This window comes from Pygoscelis adeliae, unplaced genomic scaffold (assembly GCF_000699105.1).
Source record: "Pygoscelis adeliae isolate BGI_AS28 unplaced genomic scaffold, ASM69910v1 Scaffold71, whole genome shotgun sequence".
Lineage (NCBI taxonomy): Eukaryota > Metazoa > Chordata > Aves > Sphenisciformes > Spheniscidae > Pygoscelis > Pygoscelis adeliae.
Genome location: NW_008824356.1, coordinates 5,332,056 through 5,351,973, shown reverse-complemented (window position 1 = coordinate 5,351,973; position 19,918 = coordinate 5,332,056). Strand labels below are relative to the sequence as shown.

Sequence of the window (19,918 nt, the reverse complement as noted above, 5' to 3'; positions counted from 1 at the left end):
GGGCCGCTGCGATAAGGCCGTCCTGAGGCTGCTGACACAGTGTAAGGAGGAAAGAGTTACGGTGACGTGGCTTTCCCGGGGCTCCCTCCCCGCGTAGGGCCTGGCACGGCGGGATGGAGCGGCAGGCCGCAGGGAAAGGGCAAGGACGGGGGCTTAGAAACCAGGTTTTGGTCCACAAAATGGCCATTCCCATCTTCCTGTGTCATGGCTCGCATGGATTTTAAGGAAGCAGGTGTTCGCTACGGGGAAGAAAAGGATCCTAAAGGATCTTTAGGGGGTATAGGGGAAGCGTCAGCAGAATATACGTGACTAATACACCTATGTGACAAGCAGCTGTTAAAACTTCAGCAGCTTCACTTTAATTCTGTCCACACTCCGCCTTCCCCAGGCTTTCTTCAAATTTCCCAACTAGCTGAGTAAGGTCTGTTGCTACGCAGTCAGTTCGTGACACCTCTCTGCCTGTCTTTTATTTCTGTCTAAGCTCCCAAAGGCTTTGAAAGTAAGCACACAAACAAACAGACAGGATGGTCTGCTCGAGAGTCTCTGAACTCAGTGTTACTGAGTGAGGATTTGAGATCTCCCGAAATGAAGTCGCCCTTCCAGCATCTGCCTACAGACGCCTGAAGGCCTTGGGTTATTGGCCGTTGTGCTCGGTTATGGCTAGAGAAGGCTGGTTCTGGAGTTCTGCTTTTTTAAAAATCTTGTTCTGCAGTTCTTACATCATTTGTAAGAGGAAACTTGTCTGTGTATAGGCAGGGCCAAACAGCTTTAGTGTTTTAAAATGTTGCTGTAGTATTTGCCTGGTAAGGTACATGTATTTCAGATGGAATGCCATGTTCCCATCTGTCTTCTAAGTGCTTGGTGGTCAAGCCTCCTGGTTCTCTGGTTGCCCACTCTTAGGTCAACTGACCCCACAGTCTCTTCCAAAACTCATTTTTATGACAGAGGGCTTGTCTAGGGAGGTGGTGAAGCAATGAATCCCACGCTTGGGTCTTAGTCTGGCTTTGTTGCTGAAGCTGGTATCCAGGTAGGACTGCTCATGGAAGTTCTATTTGATTTTAACTGCAAAATAAAAATTAAAAAAAAAAAAAAAAAAGTCCTGTACTAGTTTGAAAAGCTACAAAGGAGAAATAATAATTCATGCAATTCTTGCTTTCCTTCTTATTGTTCAGGTATGCTGTGACCTCCCAACATGCTGGGCCTATTGTAAGTGCCGTAACCCCTCTGCTAGATGCATACTTTCTCTTTGTGTCTGTGTGGGAAAGGTTAGTTCAGGACATCATGTCTGCAGGTGGTCTCTCTCCTTCCGCACTGGACGGTTTGCTTCGGTCCCCTGGGTCAGGCCACTGAATGTGGGAGGTTGGTAGTTAATCCTGGCCGGGCTCAGTTTGGTTCCTGCGGGTGAGCTAAGTTTTGCGTGTGTGATAACCCCAGCGCTAACAGTGGCACCCTCTGTTTTGGAGGAATCCGCGGGCTCTGCCAGCTGGCTGCCGAGGGGCGGCGTCTGGGCGGCCAAGGTCTCGCTTGGGCCCGGCCACGTGCCTCTGCCCTATTGTCGAGGCTGGCGGTTTGGGGAACTGTCGGGCTGTTTGTCAAGGGCGAACAATGCCCTGTCTGTAAGGGATTGCGTTACCGTAACGTTAGAATAGCATGAAAAATCTCTTTCAGGTCAACTCCCCCACAAGCGTTCTGGCTGGGCTATTAGCAGCTTCTCCTGCCCCCGCATGCCCGGCTGAATGGGCAGTGTATTTGGCTGATTTGGGTAATGCTATTCAGTTTTGATGAAAGCGGATAGCAGAGCTTTTACTGTCCAGAATCCTGTTCATGAGCAGGCTATTGCTAGAGCTGCAAAGGGCAAAAATGGATCAAACCACATAATATGTTCTAGCTAAAGATCAGCTCCGGTGTCTGCAAAGCCCTAAGGGAGTAGTGCTCAAAATAATAGGGATATTTGAGAGCTTTCTTTACTGTGTTCATGTCACCACTTAGTGAGATGGAGAACCTGGTGTGCAGTTTATATGATATCATCCTGATGCGGCTAGCGTCTTGGTTAATCAGGACCGCTCCATTGAATAGCGTGCACCGTATGGTGGCCAAAACGCATCCTTTTACACCGTGTCTGCGTGGTCGGATGCAGACAGCCCGGCACTCCAGTGGGGCCTGCTGACTTGAGCTGGGTGCTTCCGATAGTCTGGTGGCTTCCAGACAGGAGGTGGCTTGTGTTGGTGCCTTGTGGCAGGGGGGTGGCAACGCAGCTGCCTGTGCCTGACTGCACAGGCGTGCTTTCGTCTGCTCACCACTTGAATACAGGTAGAGCTTCGAGCAGGAACTGCAGCGCGGGAGAGCGGTGCTCCTCATTGTTCTTGGACGCTGACAAATACCATACGGTACAGGGGAAGCTACAACAAATCCCGTAACAGACAATTACGGGATAATCTGTATGTGGAAGAAGCTTGTTCCTAAAGTCTTGCCTGCTATGGTTTGTACCCTGAGGCATGAGGATGTATATACTTTATTATTTTTCCTGCCTAATGCAGCAACTCTCACTATACATGTGAAGGTCCGATTGCGTTACCGGTCCAGCAGGCTGCCGGTATCCTGTGGTAGGTATCAGTGGTATCCTGTGGCAGGCAGTTAATTAGGTGTTCTAATAGGAAGAAAGTGTTTACTTAGAATAGTTTTGGGTACATAGCCCTTTTGTACAGCCTTTGTACAGGGAAATGAGGCTGTTTTTCTGTTGTAAGACAGAGTAAAGGACAATGTCTGACTTAACCTTCTCCATACCACAAATTATTTTGTGTACTTCTGTCTTATATACCTTTAAAATTATTCCCAAGCTTTTTAGTCGCTTCACCTCTAAGACTTTCAAAGAACCCTAGTAACTTTAGCACCCATGCTTTTTCAGACATACCTGTTGAAGGATAGAGTTGAGGGAAACTGGGAGGCATTCCAGTGGAACACACACTGTTGATTTTCACGCAGTATTGGTTTCTTCACCCCTCTCCATGGTCAGAATGTTTCAACTGGATGGAGCCTTTAATTGAGCACAATGATTCTCAAGTCTGCATCATGAAATGTGTGTCCTTTTTTTTTACTCTTTGTTGAAGCATTTTTGTAGACCTCGTACAGTTTTTGCCTATTCTTAGTAATTTCACAGACTTAGCGCAAAGCAGTCATTATTCTGTCTGTGTAGTCTGAATTGTCCTCTGAAGTGCCCACTTTTATGGATCTTGGCACCCAAACTTTGTATAACTCAGGGCCACATTGACGGTTCATTTCTAGAGGAATAGATGTGCCGTTCTCCATTTCATCTTCTGGGGAATGAGTCTTTTTTGTCCCATAAGGCTTCTCCGTATCTCTGTTGTTCTGGGAATTTATGAATTTTGCTTGCAAAAAGAAGACAACGAATAACGGTTTGGTTCAGCTAGAGTTCCTAAATGTAGTCTCTGTTCAGAGGTTGTAGCAGGAAGAGGAATTGGTGTGGTTTTGGGGTTTGTCGGTTGGTTGGTTGATTGTTTTTTGGTAGGGTTCTTTTTTTGTTTAATCTAAGAGTCAATAATTGCCTTAGAGGCACTCTGACTTTGTCAGCTCCTGGAGTGGGGAAGAGGAAGAGAGGAATTGATATAGTTGTGAGGAAGGGGGGAAACTGTTGAAAGGAGAATGCAGCAGCTCCAAAGGGGTGCTACAAGAACTCTTCCAGTGTAGCACAGGCAGTGTGAGCCCGTGGCAGCGAGGCACTGTGTTCCTCACCCTCATTATCTCTTTTACAGATAACTGACTCAGCTGGGCACATCCTGTATGCCAAGGAGGATGCCACTAAGGGCAAGTTTGCCTTCACCACTGAAGACTATGATATGTTTGAGGCCTGTTTTGAGAGCAAGCTTCCTGTGGGTAAGTGAAGTGAAAGTTCTGTTGGCTGCTTCTAGCTTCTGAGCAAGTTCATGTAGCTGTGTGGATTAGGGGTATGGGTAAAGTGATCCTGAGTGTGGTCCGCAGAACACTGTTTGACTTCTAAAGCTGGTCTTCAGGAGGTTGTGGGCAGTCTCACTACAGAATATCTACTGTCGGTGTTACATTTGAAGTTCAGTAATCCTCTTAACCATGTGCCACGACGGTGGCTGTCGTGTAGAGCACGTGGGTTTCCTCTGAAAGGGGAATCGTGTTCCTCCCGCAGAGGTCACCACAGTTGCAATGAGTGGCAGTACTGGGGAGCAAACCATACCGCTTTTGCCCCTTTTTACGCTTCTCCCCATCTTGCAGTTGAGCCAGGACAGAGCAGGATGCCACCATTTCCAGAACCCTGTCTTTCTCCCCAGCTGACCATCTCTCCCCATTTGGTGGAACGTGATGTCTCCACAATGTGTACTTGGCAGCAATCCTGCATTAGGTTAGCAACCATTTTCTGGGGTTGGGATATGTGTGCGTATAGAGAATGTGGCCTTGGTTTGCACCTGCAACTGCTCTCTAAGTGGTCAATAAAGGGAAGGGGAAATGAGCAGGACGTCAGCCTTGCATTTGTGCTGCAGGGATGGTTGCCTAACGAGTGCTGAGGCTCGTTTCCTGTGAGTGTGACGCATGTGCTGCTTTGAGTGTCTGGGCTCAACTTCAGGACAAATGTGCTGAAAACAGCCAACAACACGTGGGCTCCAGTCTTGTTTGCGGTGGTGTGAGCACATGCAAGTTCATAGGTGCTCACATCTTTTCACAGTTGCTGTCAGAGTTCTGCTCCCTGGACCTGATTCTTCTTAGGTCTTATCCTAAAAGATCCCAGAGGATTTCACAGGGCAGTCACTAGCAGCATTCCTCATATCTGTTGAAAGGCAGCCTCTGTTTTGCTGTTATGCTCCACGTATAAGATGCAAATAGTTTGCAAGTTGAAGAGAACTTTCCAGAAAGAGACGGCTATCTTCTTTGCTGGGATTGGGAAGGATCTGGCTTGTAACACCTCTTCTGTAGTATTTTACAGATAAGACGGTGACCCCAAATGCTCAGGATTTTGCTTTTATTTCACTCCAAAGTAGGGCTTCCAAATGCTCCTTAACACATCAAGACATGCAGGCACTAGTGACTCATCTGGGAGTCACTCATGTAATTTAATGTCCAACACCTGGGTATTTGGGAAGTCTCCAGATAGTCCCACAAATCCTTTCATAGCTTCCATATGATCACACACTGAAGTGGGAAAGGCTTCTTTCTTTAGTTATGTCTAGACTTTTATTTCAGTGCTTGTGACCAGAGGTTTCTTGCCTAGACTGAGCCCCTTATAGCTCTTTTGATTGTAGCAAATGTTTATTCCCTGGCTCCCTTGTATTGTTGCAAGTTTGTTTTAAAGCTTTTAGTACTGATGGGGATAAAATATTTCTAAATGGAGATTCTACCTGATGACCAGTGGGGCATTGAGGTGCCAAAATCTAGAGCTGTTCAACTGAGAAGCTGGATCCTCTTCTGGAGGCTTTCTCTTTAGGGGCCTCCAAGCTGCCAGTTTCCTTTTGGACACAGGTGCCCCAAATTCCTTGCTAAAGAGAGATGCTGCATGGTATTTCCAGATTTCCCATGCCTGTGCTGGAAAGTGAGGAAGTGTTAAAGTAAGGGAGGTGGCACTGTGAGGCTTGATCATCTGCAGGACTTGGTTAAGGTACCGTGAAAGAAGTAACCATGTCACAAAGAAGTGCCTTGTTTCCTCTATAAGGTCAGCATGGGAATGGGGGAACTGACCAAGTGCTGTTTTATCCCCATGTTTCTCTTTAAAGGTTGTTTGTTTTTTTTTTCCCCGCAGTCTCATCAACTAAGTGGTCAGGACTTGTAGTGCAGCAGCCAAGGAAGATGTTGATGGAGTACTGGGAGAGAAATACTGTTGGTAGAGGAAGCCCAGAGCCGTTGGGACCTGACGGGTCTAAGCAACTGGGGTTTCTCAATCCTTAACCACAGAAGTGAGGAAGAGGAAGTGAGAAGGAGATCCTATTTAGAAGGTCCACCTTATCAGAGTGGAGGAGTTCTTAGGGTGCTTCTTGGAGCTGTGGGTGTTTGCATGACAGGCTTTTTTCCCCTCTTCCAAGGTGGAAGGGTTCCGTCTTCCTGACTAGTGCTCTGTTCCCAGGCACGCTTACTCTCGCACCGTATGCTAATCTCTGAGATGAACAGCCTAGCCTGCACTACATGCTCCCCTCTAGGGCTCTTCCTGCGTGCTAATCTTTACCTCTTTGCTCCTTCGGTAATCCTTCTCTTCCCAAACTTTGTGTTATGGCTCATTTTTTCTGGAATTCCTGCAGGAAAATTTTGCAACATACAGTTCAACCATCCTGTTTTTCCACTGACTTTGCAAATTAGGAGCTCCCCTAATCTCCCAGGAAACAGTTCTGTGCTCGTGTGAGACGACCTCTTGAAGACCACCTGGGAGATGTAGGTATCAGTTTAGTTCAAGGTCTCTGGGACTTAACTGTTTTTCTCTTTGCTGCTGATCCAATCTGCTCGGCAAGCCCTGGCTGCAGGAGGAGCAGGGAGTTACTGAGGATCTGATGAGCATGAAGGGAGCTGCCTAGTACCTTGGGCTCAGGGAACTTGTAGAAGAGCAGGCTGAGTTTTTCCAGGCCAGTCCCTGACAATGTTAACCTCTTGCAGAATGTCTGCTTTCCATCCCTTTGCACCCAGCAGCTCTAAAGTTTCTGCTTTCCTACTGCCTCTTGGCAGCTCTCCCTTCCAGCCTGACAGATAAATCCTTCCAGTTCTGTTCTGTTCACGGGCCTTTTCATCTTTCTCATCTCTTCCTGGAAGCGCCAGCTCTCCACCCAAGTTGCTGTAATTTAAACAACATTAAAAAAGCCTCTCACTGTGTGCTCTGAATTTTCTTCTGCAGCTACTGTTGGCTGTCCTACCTGCCAGTCTCCCAGCATGCTGGTATATGTATGGCATAAGTGATCAAAACTTCTGGTTGGAGAAAGGAGCACTGGGTGATTGTATACAGCCTGTTTGTTAAACAGCAGTGCTGGGATTTTAGTTTGTTTTTACAGTAACCGGTCTTGTATAAGAAAACCAGAAATTCCATCCTAATCCTAATTTATCCATTAGGCTCTTACATAGCTGGGTTTGAATTTTGAGCTCCTGTATCCCTCAGGAAATTGAAGAAACAGTTTGTAGTTGATATGGACCATCTTGTCAGTAGGTTATTCCATGTTCTGCTAACAGTAGAAGGTGGAGATGATTCTACTCTGGTGTTGAAGAGCTGTTCAGTGGGAAGAGAGAAAATTTGAGGATGTTGTATTGAAGATCTGGAGTACCCTCCTAGCTCCGGCTGGAGTGACCCAGTGTAACCTTTACATTGAATTTGTTTGTGGACTGAGGGAACATCCACCTGGCAGCCTCCTAAGGCAAAGTGTGAGTATTGGACATGCTCCTGGACAAAGACTCTGAAATTCATAGTATAAGTGAATTCAGACCTTGTGTTTTGCTGGCAGCCAGCTGAGGACAACTGTATGCCCCAATGTGCTGGGATTTGGGCATGTGTTATGTACAGACATTTTCTTGGTGGGTGGTATAGTGGAATATGATACTCGGGTCAGCTGATGTGCTGCATTCTTCAGGGTATCTTACATGCCTATCCTATATATTTTTTTTCCCTCTTGTGAATGTTCTCAGATGTGACAGTTTGTAGCAGTTAAAAGAAACTATTAGCTGTAAGTGTCCCTAGCCTTAAAAGATACCTACTGTGCTGTTGACTGCAGCCTTATCCTACTTGTGCGGCTCCAGCTGGCAGTTCTCTGAAGTGGTGTTTTCCTGGCTTCAGAAGCCTCTTGCCATCTCGGGGTTTGCATTAGCAGTGTGGGTCTCGGACATCTGAACTGTTCTTTCCCTGAAAAAATATGTTAGTAAAGGGATTGCCTTCATTTCTGCAGATAGTGCAGCATGCAAGGATCAGTAGTCCCCATATGCCATATTCTTCAATTAGAACAGTTTACCTTCTGCTCCTTTGAATGAAAATCATATACAACCCCAGTAACCTTGACAAATTGCCGGTGCACTTCCTGCTAGGAGGAACGTGGGCTTCCCAGTTGAATATTTGTCCCTCGGATGACTTGTCTTTCGCCAGGCTGTCTTATAGCAGCTGGTATTCATCTTCTAATCCTCTGCAGTTTTTACAGTGATTTGCATCCTACACACACTTAGCACTTTTAGTTACAGCTTGTTCTCATTATCTTTGGGAGGCTCTCCTTCAGCCAGGATTTATTGTAAAGTCTCTGTATTTTTAGGCTGGACTGTGCTGCCTCCGCAGTTAGCTGCAGACATGGAGGGAGGGGAGGGGAGTGAGTTCTTCCTCAGTGGTGGGGAGAGCTGGTGATTTCCTGGCAGGCTGAATGTTTCACACAATGAATCCTTTCATTATGCTTCCAGGAACAGGGAGGATGCCGGACCAGCTCGTGATTCTGGATATGAAGCATGGAGTTGAGGCAAAGAACTACGAGGAGGTATGTCCCCTGGCTGCCTGCACTGCAGGCTCCCCTTTCCCGGCACTCACGTGATGCCATTTGTAGATCTGGGGCTCATGATGGGAAGCTATTTTCCCAGTGGTGATGAAAGCCTGTCTGCAACCTACAATTCCAGTGAAGCCGCATGTGTTAAGGGAGCAAAAAAAAGACAAACATCAACTGAAATTAATTCTGTACTCTGGGAACTGGAGCCTAATGTGTGAATTTCTTTGCTGGGACAGCATGACCCAGCTTCTGGGCATAAGTATTAGAGGCAACAAGAGACTGAAATGTGAAGTTTCTCCAGCCCCAGCAGTGGAGGGCATTTTAGGTTAATATCAGATCCTCCTAAAGGTCAAGTTGCGTTGTTACTCTTCTTACCTTCCTGACTGTAAGATGTACTGGCTCAACAGCCCTGAAATGGCACTTGTGCATTTGAAGAACCAGCAGTGTATCAGTGTAAAGGTGTTTGGCAGAGTAGTAGCTGGTGTGAAATGGGTATTTGGTTTGAAGGTGTGACATTGCAAACAGGCATAAAGCCTAAACGTTTCCATCTTAGGAGGACATAACTTTCTTAGACCCAAGAGCCAGCTGTGTGGAATAGCGGTTGCTTTGTGGCTGGGACAGTCCTGGCTGGTTGGATGCTGAATTTTGGTGGCTGCTACTATGCTTTTGGCTCACTAGAATTTGGGGTCCATCAGCCCCCGGCACAGAGCCTGTGCCTGAGAAAATGAAAGTTGTTGGTGAAGAAAGGTTCCTGCAAATGATTGCTGTGTCCACTGCGCACAGCAGTGTGGGAGATGCCTTAGGGAGGAGAGTGGTAGCAGAGGAGGCTGTGTATGGTGGCAGTTAGAAAACGAACGAATTTCTGAGATGAGCATGCTGGAGTTTTTATATCCTTTTGAGCTTTGGGCTAGCTGGTCCTGCGTGGCTTAAGTCAGTCTAGAGCACATCCTACATGGAGAATAAAAAAGTGCTTGGGGTCAGAGAAGAGCAGAGCAATCATTGGGCCAGCTGTCTGGCAATCAGCTACTGAAGGATTACAAGAAGTTGAAATCTTACGGGATGACCCCTGAGAGCGTAACTGGGAGTATTATGGTGACTACATTTACAGAATCTCTTTGAATACAATCCTGCAGCGTACTCCAAGTTACATTACTGTAGTGCTACTTAGAAGCATTGTCCCTAGGCAGAAAGGTTCTCTTATGCCCATCTATCTAGGTATTCACTGGTTGTACTGATAAAACTATCTTGGAATAGAAATAAGTATACATTATGCTCGTCAGTGTAGTTAGATCAATGGAAAGGTCCATGGACAAACACGGGATAAGAATTTAGACTTGCAGTCCCACCTGGTACCAAATGCAGATCTTGGCAGTGCTGGCAAGCATCCTGGACTTGTGAGGACCTCTCAAGGTAGCAGACTGTGTTGAGCCTTCTTGAGCAGTGTGTCTGTAAAGGACTCAAACTGGTTTACTGTTTGTATAGCTGCTACGGATGTTTAGCCACACTGCTTTGCAGTGTTTTCTTTTTTTTGTCCTCTCCTCAGGTTGCTGTAGTATTTGTGGGTTTTGACTTGACAGGTTGCTGTAAGGCCTCAGAGGGGAGGACTGTTGCTCAGGTTTCTCTCCTGGAATTGCTGCCTTTTTGAGCCTTTTGCTTGTGATGTTCATCTGCTGTAAGGTACCAGTGACTTGTCTTCCCCTCCCCCCCCTCCCCCCCAGTTCTTCTTGTTGAACTGCTGCAAGGAGACTTGATGCAGGGAGTTGAACAAGGCTCACTGATACTGTCCTGCTTGTGCATGGATATATGCAGTGAGAGGAGGGGTGATGTCCCAAGTCCAGCTTCATAAGCTTTCATAGATCCAGACATTCTTGGAGCAAAGCAACTGGGAGAATGAGCTGGGTTAGAAAACCTAACTGCATGGTTACCCTTAGTTCTCTGGGGTAGAGAGGAATAACTTTCTCCATTCAGTGAAGGTAGGGAAAAGTGAAAAGACGTTTCAGAGGTCACCAAGAAGGCTTGGCGATCTAGGTTCCTTTCCAGATCAGCTACTCCTTGCCAATTCTTGGCTATAGTGTGTCTCTTTCTATGCTCGGAAGAAAGTTAGGCTTTGATGAATCTTTGTGTGGCCCCTGAGAAGTTCAGTGGACTTGTTGTCTCAGTTGTTCTGGTGGTCCAGATGTTTCTTCTAGGATGATGGTGTTCCACCATCACAGATGCTTGGTGGGCTTTTTACAAAATCCCTTGGAGCAGCTGTGCATATTGGCTTCACTAAGGATGAAAGAGGTTCCAGGATGTGCGTCTCGGAGTACATGCAGGACTGAAAGTAGCTATCACATGTTTCTAGCTACACTTATTAAGAACAGCTGAAGGGATGCAGGATGGAGCAGACAAGCCTTGTTTTTTCCCAGTGGAACCTTTGTAGCCCTCTGTGAATGAGGAAAAGTGCCCTCTAGGAGGATAATGGAGCCGGTCAATGCAGGGTTAGCTTATCAGTACAGATGCCTGAGACCTTGTGTGTGTTACAGACCTGCTGCTCTATCTGTGTCAGCAGAGTCTGGGCCATAGGCACACTTATACTGGGGCCAGTTTTTCAGCAAATCTCTGCTGGCAGGTATGTGTCCAGGCGACAGGGTTTTGTCAGTACAACCTATTGACTAGAAAGCGGGAGGGGTTTAGCTTCCCATTTCCTACCCCTCCTCACAAATGTACTCCCAATTGACACTGCTGTGCTGGCAGAGCTGTAATATACAGCTCACCTCAGCATAAAAATCCTCAGATGACTGCTTGAGGGCCTGCTGCTTGCCAGGATACACGTGTCATGGGAAGACCTTTTGGTGAAATGGCTGATTAGCTAGCACCGGCCTGGTCACAAGCGTCTCTTCAGGTGGTCTCTGATGCCCAGGCAGCTGCCTCTGGTTTTGGGGATGCCTGCACCCTGGGTGCCCTGTTGCCTGCCTGTCAGCACCTGGACCACTGAGGGATGCTGTCCTGCAGCTTATGCCTGAGTAATCCTGTGTGACGGTGAGACCGGTAGTGAGCTGCAGGTGCTCCATGTGTTTTCTGTAGCGCATCTTTCTTCTGATGCATTATTCAGAGACAGGGCATCTGGCCTTCATGGTGGGGGCCTGTCACTCGTTGGTAATAGTGACAAATTCTACGCAAGAACCAGAGTTACCCAAACCCTACCCTGTAGCAGTGGCAGGAATTGCAGTTAGCTTCCTTTGAGTAATGTCCTTGTGTCACAAATTTTACATAAGGTGTAGTCAGGTTACAGCCAGGACTGGGGCAGGGACACATGTTTACACATTCAACTTTAAATAGTTTCTGTTGTGTACTGTGCTTTCTAATTGAACTTCCTGTGGATTTTTCTTTTTGGATACAAGTCTGTGACTTGTAGGACTGTGGGTGGCATGTTCTGCACAAAAATGGTGTCCTATAAAGCCAGCTTTTGTAAGGGAAGTGTATTTTTCTTTCAAACTGGCTCAAAGGCAGCCCGTCCCGTAAGTATTCCAGCAGCGTCACCTAGTGGCTTGAGGCAGATGGAGCACTTTGTAGCTGCGTGGTCCCTACCGAGAGCATACGCTGCCCTTGAGGTTATCAGTCTAAGTGATAAAAGCCCTGAGCTCTTGTGGGTGTAATCACTACTACTGGGAATCAGGCTGCCTGTGCTTTCTGGGGCATGCGGCAACAGTTAGCAAAGTGAGTCTTGATGCTAATATTGTGTGTGCCTGCAGAACAATATCGTATGCGTATGTAAGTTAGTCACCTGTATTTCAGTCTGTGACTTCTGTTCACTGGAGGTTTAGTCATGTGGCAAGTTCTTCTACCCACTCCTCAGAAGCCAACTGTGAATAAGCTAACATTAGGCCGAATAAGGAAGAAATGTGCTTGTATGCATACTGTGCTCCTCCGTTGTGTAGGAGGAGTAGTAGGAAAGTGTGTTTCAGAGAACAGGTGGGAGAAGAGATAGTGTTTTATGCAATGGTAGTTTCTGGTTTGTAGAGGTGTTTCCCTAGGGGAAGGATGCCCCAGATCTGTAGTACGTGAGGAGGAGTGGTTCAAACTGGCAGTAAAAGTCCATGTGGGAGCTTTGGTTTTGGCTCAGTGATTGCCTCGCTCTTCTGTTTTCTAGATTGCTAAAGTGGAGAAGTTGAAGCCTCTGGAAGTAGAATTGAGGCGCCTGGAAGATCTTTCAGAGTCCATTGTTAACGACTTTGCCTATATGAAGAAACGAGAAGAGGAGATGAGGGACACGAATGGTAAGAGACTGTGTGCTCCTTCAGAGGGATGGAGCTCTAAGACCACTTACTTCTGCTGAACGTGTTATTAGGACAGCATTTGGAGATCAAGCAATTATAGTGGTCTCTGTCTGTTCTGTTCCTAGTAAGGGAAACCTGCTGGTATTTCTCTCCTTCTGAAGCAGTCACTGAGTCTTGTGTGTCCCATTTCTAGAAATCATTTCTTTCTGTCTCCATTCCCAATGTGAATTACTCTGTACCATTTAATGTTGCCTATTAACCACAGTTTCGCCTTGTTCCCTCTCATCCTTCTCGTTGTTCCCTCTGCTTTTATTCTCAAGTACTGCTGGTGCTTGGGTGCCCTTGCCTTCATGCTGTATGATATCTTGCCTTTGAAGTTTTGTACGGGTGGGGAGAGAAAATCCTGGGAACTTTGCCCTCCTGAGGCACATCCTGTGATGTCAGACTCCCGTGCAATGGTTTGTTGTCTGTTTCAGAGTCGACAAACACCCGGGTTCTGTACTTCAGCATTTTCTCCATGTGCTGTCTCATTGGACTGGCCACCTGGCAGGTTTTCTACCTGCGTCGCTTCTTCAAGGCCAAGAAACTGATTGAGTAAAGGAGCAAGTCCTCCTCCCCCTGCCTCTCAGACCCAGCTGGACACCGCTGGGACCCAGCCATGGCCCCCTGGAGCCATCTCACAGATGATACCCACTGACTGGAGCTTTTCTGCAGATACTTGGACCCTAAAGGGGGAGGGGAGCCTAAACATTGGAGGCAACGGGGGACTTCTGAAATCTTGTTGGATGCTGAGGGTGGGGGAGGTTGTGATGGGTTTGGGGATTCCTGGGGCAGCGATTAAATAAAAAAAGATGTTTCCATGACAGCTGCAGCAAGTTCTTGCGCTGTCTGTTCTCCTTTTATAATCTTGGCTTGATGAGGTCTCCCATCTGCCTGTGACTGTAGTGTTACTCTGAGCCACTTGACCCTGCTGAGCTCTTTAGGTGCCATGCAGCTAGCACCGGGGCAGAGCGGGGGACTCCCTGTTCTGACCAGCTGGGATATAAGCCTCAAGCAAATGGAGGTGAGTGCAGAGCAATAGGATTCACCCTTCCAGCAGGGCCTGAGGATAGAGGGAGGTCCAAGGTTTGGTCCCTGTTGTGGACCTCTGTGTTTCTCCCTGTGGGAGCTGGTGTCTTTGTGCTGACAGGTCAGGGCACTTGAGCATACGGTGGTTCAGCCTGGAGGAAGGGGAGCCTTGGAAGGAGGACTTGGGAACATGTTTGAGCTTGGAAAGGAGAAGTCTTCTTTGCTCAAATAAGCTGTCCAGCCTTGGGTCCCGCCCTTGCTCCACGTGTTTGTCTTGGATTTGCCTCTCTTGTTCTGAAATGATGCAGCAGCTTTCCTGAAAGCCTTGGTCAGGGACGGCCTTTTGTGCAGACAGGAGGCCTCAGTCAGATACAGTCACAGAGCAAATAGGAGCACGTTATGCTAGGAAACTTGGTCTTACATTGAGCAGGAGCCTTTTCTCATCTAACAGTGTAGCGTTTATTCGGCAGGTAGCTGGCTTAATATCACTTTCTGAGACCTCAAAGCAAGGTGGGCTGCTGCTCATGTGAAGCACGAGGGCCTGTACCATGCGTTGAGGTCTGAGGGTGCAAGGGTGCTTTGCAGATTGGCAGAGGAGTTGGAAGAATGTGGATGAACTCAGAAAAGCAGTACGGGGTAGGAATAGGCTAATTCTACATCTGGGGGGAGTCTGACAGAGAACTTCTCTGTCTGAACAGAGAATTGTTCTCCTATGCAGTACTAGAGAGAGAGCAAGCAGCTTCTTGTCATTTCTCAGCCATCCAGATGGCATGATGTTAAATAAGCCAGGCTGGGAAAAAACAGGCAGGTTAACTTCCGGACTTACATGCTGCAGTTTTTAGGCAGTGATTAAAATTCTTTCACCTTCTCTGCATTTCTTCAGTTTTTTTAATGGTGCAGCAGCAGAGCATTCTGGTGTCATGTGCCTAGCCTGGGCTACCATTTTGAAAAAAGCATGGTTTTATAATTTCTGACCTGAATCTGATCTACTGCTGGGAAGGAAACGGTTGTCCAGCGTGAGGCAATAGGAAAGAGGATGAAAAGATGACCTCCTGTCATCTAAATACATTAGTACTTTGCCTCCCCTTTGCCATTGCCAAATTCCTGGAGTTGTTAGTTCCACTGGCAAGTGTTTAGATTGCTTTTAATTTGTTTCTTTTTTGATAAAGCCATATTAAGAACCCAAGTCTACTCCTCTGCCCTTGCATCCATTTTATCCTTGTACGTTTTTGAAAGCTGTTACAGTGCAGAACAGCAGTGATGCCACAGGACTGAATTACAGAAGTCATTTGAAGGTAGTTTTAGGTCCTACAGTTTGAAGCCTGTAGATCTGTTAAGGTTTTGCTTTTGTTTTTGTATAACTTGAAAAGACAGTTCAAGAAAGGGGCTTTTTCAGTCTTGTCTGTTTTGATATCCTCTCCCCGTCCTTATCCGAGTACAAAGATTATCTTTATCTTAAAAATGGTGGCGAGGCCTTAAGTTCCCCAGGTGACTGTTACACTATCATCATTCTGGTGTTGCGTTTTGATCTTCACTGTACTGGTATGGTTACTGGGGAGCAGGTGTGGGGGGCTGGTGTGGATTTACCTGTAATGACTGGTTGGGGGATTTTTGTCAACTTTGTCAAATAAAATTTCTTTGGGGAAAAACAACCCACCTCAGTTGTCCGTGTGAGTCTTCTCCTCTTTGTGCTCATTCCTACTGACTGCTGTTCCCTGCAAGCTGACCTGTGGCAGGAAGCAGCAAGTACACAGGCCCCCCGCAAGGCTTTGGGTTTCTCTAGCAACAGTTAATTTCTGAAGAATTTGAGAATTCCAGACTCGGGGAAAGGTACTGTCTGCATGGGCTTCTCTGCGGAATGGGACCAGCACAGCAAGCAAGGTGTCTCTAGTACAGGTTACCATTTGTTTACTTTTTTCACGTGGGGTCGTCTCTTCTGCTGTCTCCGCCCCCCCCCCCCCCCCCCTTCCTAGTTATATCCCTCTGTGCGGAGGAATTTTGAGGCTGATAGTGAAACAGGGCTGGTGCTCTAGAGTACAAGATCCAGTTTTTCACTGTCAGCTCCCATGTAAAATGGAGTTTACTAAGACAAATGGAATTACTTTGTTTTGTGCTTTAGAGGAAATTTTAAATTGTTGCAAAGATGACTTGGTCCTATGTGAGTGGCAGATGCTTACTGAAGAGAGTGGTTAGGTATTTACCGAACTGTTGTCAGATCTCTGCTGAGCCTGCAAGCCTTTTGTCATGTAGTAGCCAAGTGAGGTATGCCACGTAACAGGACTGGGGGCTCATAAGTGCTACATAACCAGTTAGTAGTATCAGGAAGAATTTCAAGAAGAGAAATTCACAGATCTTTGGATAAGGATTAGCCTCTGCAAGTTCTTGCCCGGATGAATATATGATTGAGTATGTGAAATCGTACAGTTGTTCTCATGCGGTAGGTTGGCGGTGGGTCTGGGCTGTTTTACAGCACTGCAGATGCAGAGCTGGTGCCTTCGTTCCATTTTACTTCTGGGAAATGGGCTAAAGTTGAGCTGTTGCAGATCCTTGGGTCTGAGCCTATCTTTGTGTGTGACAGATGCATCGCTGGTAAATCTATAATTGCCTGCAGCAAACTGCATCAGATGTTTCCAGCCTCTTCCACCCACTTGTCAATGTGACTAACGATTTAATTATCACACTACTTAACACAGCGCGTGAGCATTCCTAAGTAAGGTATATCTTCGCATTCCCCCTCCTCCTGTGCCAACGTAGGCTGCACCCTGTACAAAGCGCCTGCTGCAGCTGCTGTGTGCGTGCATGTGTGAGGGGATGAGCATTTTACACACTCTGCTCGTTTCTTACAAGCTGCTCAGGTATGTGAGAAATAACCCAAGTGTATAACACCTGCGTTGTCTCCTAACTGGCAGATCAGGGACTTTCGACTCAAACTAGTTTGGCAACTGGTTGGCAAGATCGTTAGGGGATTCCTGCCTGTGTATTTCACGGGGTCCTGCAGCAGAGGTTTGGGAGAGTAGTGTGGCCTCTCTTCACCCCTGCCAGTTCATGTGATGTATTTCTGTCTCTCTCATATCTTCAGTTGTGTCCCTCTGCTGTACTTGTCTTTCAGACGCCTGAGACGGCCTTGCCCTTAGTGAACAAAGTCTCTGGGAAATGCGCTTCCCCTATGTTGAAGGTGGCTTGTTGGGAAGGAGAGAGCACAAACCTGAAATGGATACATCTTTCACAGGAGAAAAAAAGTTGGGTCTGGTGAAGACTGCAGGAGTTCAGCGTTGGTAGTTTTGTCTGCTGCCCCTTCTCCACCTGAAAAATTTGTTAGGCTTGTGCTTGTTCTGTTCTTCCTCCCCCAAACCACCACTGGTGGTGGTGCGGTGGCTCTGGCAGGCCTGCCTTTTTCTGAGGAAGGGGGAAGGAGCAGAGGATTTAGAAAAACTGCCTGTTGGCATTTCTTGGACCTTTTTGTAAACCTGAAACAGGTGAGCCCAAGCTCTTGCTGCAGCACTAAAATACTTGGATTTGCTCAGCAGTGTTTGTAGGAAGCCTGTTTTGCTTTGCACTGGAAGTCTGTTGCACTTGCTAGGAGTTGCTGTTTCAGCTGCAGCTGAAGTGACTTAAACTTTCTGCAAAATGGCAGTAATTGATGCCTGGTTTTACTCCTTCTGTTGCCAGAGGTCCATGTGGTTTATCACCGTAAACGAAATGCATTAGCTTCTACACTTCCAGATTGCTGACACAGCCTGCCAGAAGACCTGTGATCTCTAGGTGTCTGTCCCAGTGATCTTTGCTATGAGGATCATTTGTTTAGCTCATGTTTGGAGAAAGCTGCTGTGTCCTGAAGGACCCATCTGACTTGTATTTCAGTTTTTGCAATAAAATGTATATGTTGAATAACTTCCTTTGGGGGCATGTTACTCAAAAAAGGCAACGATAGAACCATGCTCACATTGCTCAGTCTCAGTTCTGCGGTTTCTTGTCACTTAATTTCCTTTCATAGCTGATATTCCTGAGGTACCGTTTCCCTGAGCTTTTAAATCGGTTGCATTATGTGATGTTTGCATAAGCTGCACCAGGAGGTTCTGCTGGAATTATAATGAGATGAACTTGGTTTTTCTTGGTTATACGGGGGGTGCTGTTCCTAAAGCTTCCACACAGATGAGGCAGGCAGAGGGGAGGGCGTGCTTGTGTTTGCAGAGCTTTACCCTCTAGGGTTTTCTCACCCGTACCAGCCGCTCTGTCTTTTATTTCCCCCGAATATACTTTGTTTGGATAATCTTCCCCCAAGTGTAAGATATTTGCTGTACATATGTAACTGGAATCTCATGGTGGTGTCGTCTTAATTATAATTAACCATGTAGATGCCTTGTCATTTCTTCCTTCTCAGTATGGGCTGCTCTTTCCTTGTGTTAGTAACATAATCAATGTACTGTCTTGACTCTGAGAACCATGAATGAGATCTTTGAACCGAGGCTGATACTTGCTATGATTTGGTTTAAATGACAGTGTTCCTACCCTTATCCAATTTCATCCTTCAGTAATGATTTTGCAAGAGGCAGAATGGCACATTGCCTCTAGGTGGTGTGATTTCTTTAAATGCTTGAGTGAAAAATTCAGTGTAAAGTCAGGTGTATATTCTTCAGTCATATTCCAATAAACCTGAGTGGGCAGTGGCTGCTACTTCCCTTAGGAGCATCTTGCTGTGAGAATTACTGCCGTGCTTTTTAAAGCGTAGTAAAGGCAACACTGTGGGGTGGCTAAACCTGATTGTAGCTACTACTGTGATCATTTCACAGAAGAATTTGTACGATACTGTAGATAATAATGGGCAAGATAACTTTACTTTTCAAATCGGAAAAATGAAGATTTACTTTTTTAATTAGTCTTCTGATTTTCTACAACTGTTCGAGATTCCTTAATCGTATTTCAGTGAGATTTTGCCATCTAGATTTCTTTTTAAATTATTATTATTTGCTGGATGACATTTTGCCAGGTATTCCCGTTGCAGTGGAGGGAGTGAATGGTCCTTAACAGAACATGTCTGAGCTTTTTTCTGCGTTCCTGCAATCTCCTTTATTCCAAAACTGACATGCTGTCTTTGCTGCTTGGAAAGACAACATCTTTGTATGGAATTAGTTACGATGCACAGCAAATAAACTGGTGGATAAGCTACTCACTCTTAAAATAGGCGTGTATAATGTTGAACAGCCCTTTAACCCTCACCACATTGCAAGGAACCCCGCTCATTGTTTCATGCTCTGAGCAATAAAGCATCTTCCCAAGGTAGCGGGATGAGAGCTAACCAGGCTCTGTTGTACCTGGTTTTAGGGATTTGTGCTTCAGTTCCTGACGTCTTCTGTAAGTGTAGGATCACCTGTCCTGAAGTGGATGTTTCCCATCGTTCAACTCCGCTTTCCCATCGGTGGTTGTGACTGCTGAAGTTTGAAAGCAAAATATTGAAATGATGATGGCATTATCGATAAAGAAAATAAATCACCTAAGATTAAGGTTGCTAATACTTCCTTATGACAGAGAAGTTACTGCAGCTCCAGATCTAAACTGTTATTTATGAAGCTTTCAGTTTATTTCCTCTTGGCTAGAGAGAAATGTCACGAATCGTGAGTGGCAGGGTAAGGGACGCTGCTGTGTTTTGTTAACGGTGCGGAACGTGTGTCCGCCGCAGGTGCCCTCATCTTTCCAGCAGATCTTTGAGCTTGGGATACAGTTGTGGTGTTTATTGGTGTGTTCCCCCTTGTAGCAATTATTTTTCAATAATGTGTATTATGTGTAGTACAGTTAAGGGGAAGCTAACATCTGTGCAGTAAGAAACAGTAATGACTTTTTTTGATATAAATCAGTTACTTCAGACAGTTTTTTTATTACCAAAATATAATTTGAAAGCTTTTTAGGAAAACGACCTTGCACTCCTGACTTCTTGGGAAGTAAAGTAACTTCTCCACCCAGCGTTGCGGCAACCTGTGCGTTACACGGGTTTTATTAGGCAACGGGTTGGAGGGGGCGGCGGAAGATGGCTTCGGCAGCCTGCGCTCAATTCCGAGCGCTGCATTGCTCACAGCGCTGGTTTTGCCACGCTTTGAATCTGGCTTCGGGGAGGCGGCGGGGCCGGGGCCC

The 19,918-nt window shown here is 46.4% G+C and overlaps 2 protein-coding genes across 2 annotated transcripts in view; both read left to right on the top strand.

The window, feature by feature from the left end:
- Positions 1-1,192: 1,192 nt before the first annotated feature.
- TMED10 (transmembrane emp24-like trafficking protein 10 (yeast)) lies at positions 1,193-14,716 on the top strand. Its single transcript, XM_009319493.1, has 5 exons — positions 1,193-1,206; positions 3,731-3,891; positions 8,386-8,459; positions 12,598-12,724; positions 13,201-14,716. Exons 1-5 carry the CDS (start codon positions 1,193-1,195, stop codon positions 13,320-13,322), a joined length of 498 nt encoding a protein of 165 aa, XP_009317768.1. The 3' UTR covers positions 13,323-14,716.
- NEK9 (NIMA-related kinase 9) overlaps positions 13,713-19,918 on the top strand; it is a 31,956-nt gene continuing 25,750 nt past the window's right edge. The window contains exon 1 of the mRNA XM_009319491.1: positions 13,713-13,787. Coding sequence (XP_009317766.1) covers positions 13,713-13,787 — 75 coding nt within the window. The remainder of the gene's footprint in view (positions 13,788-19,918) is intronic.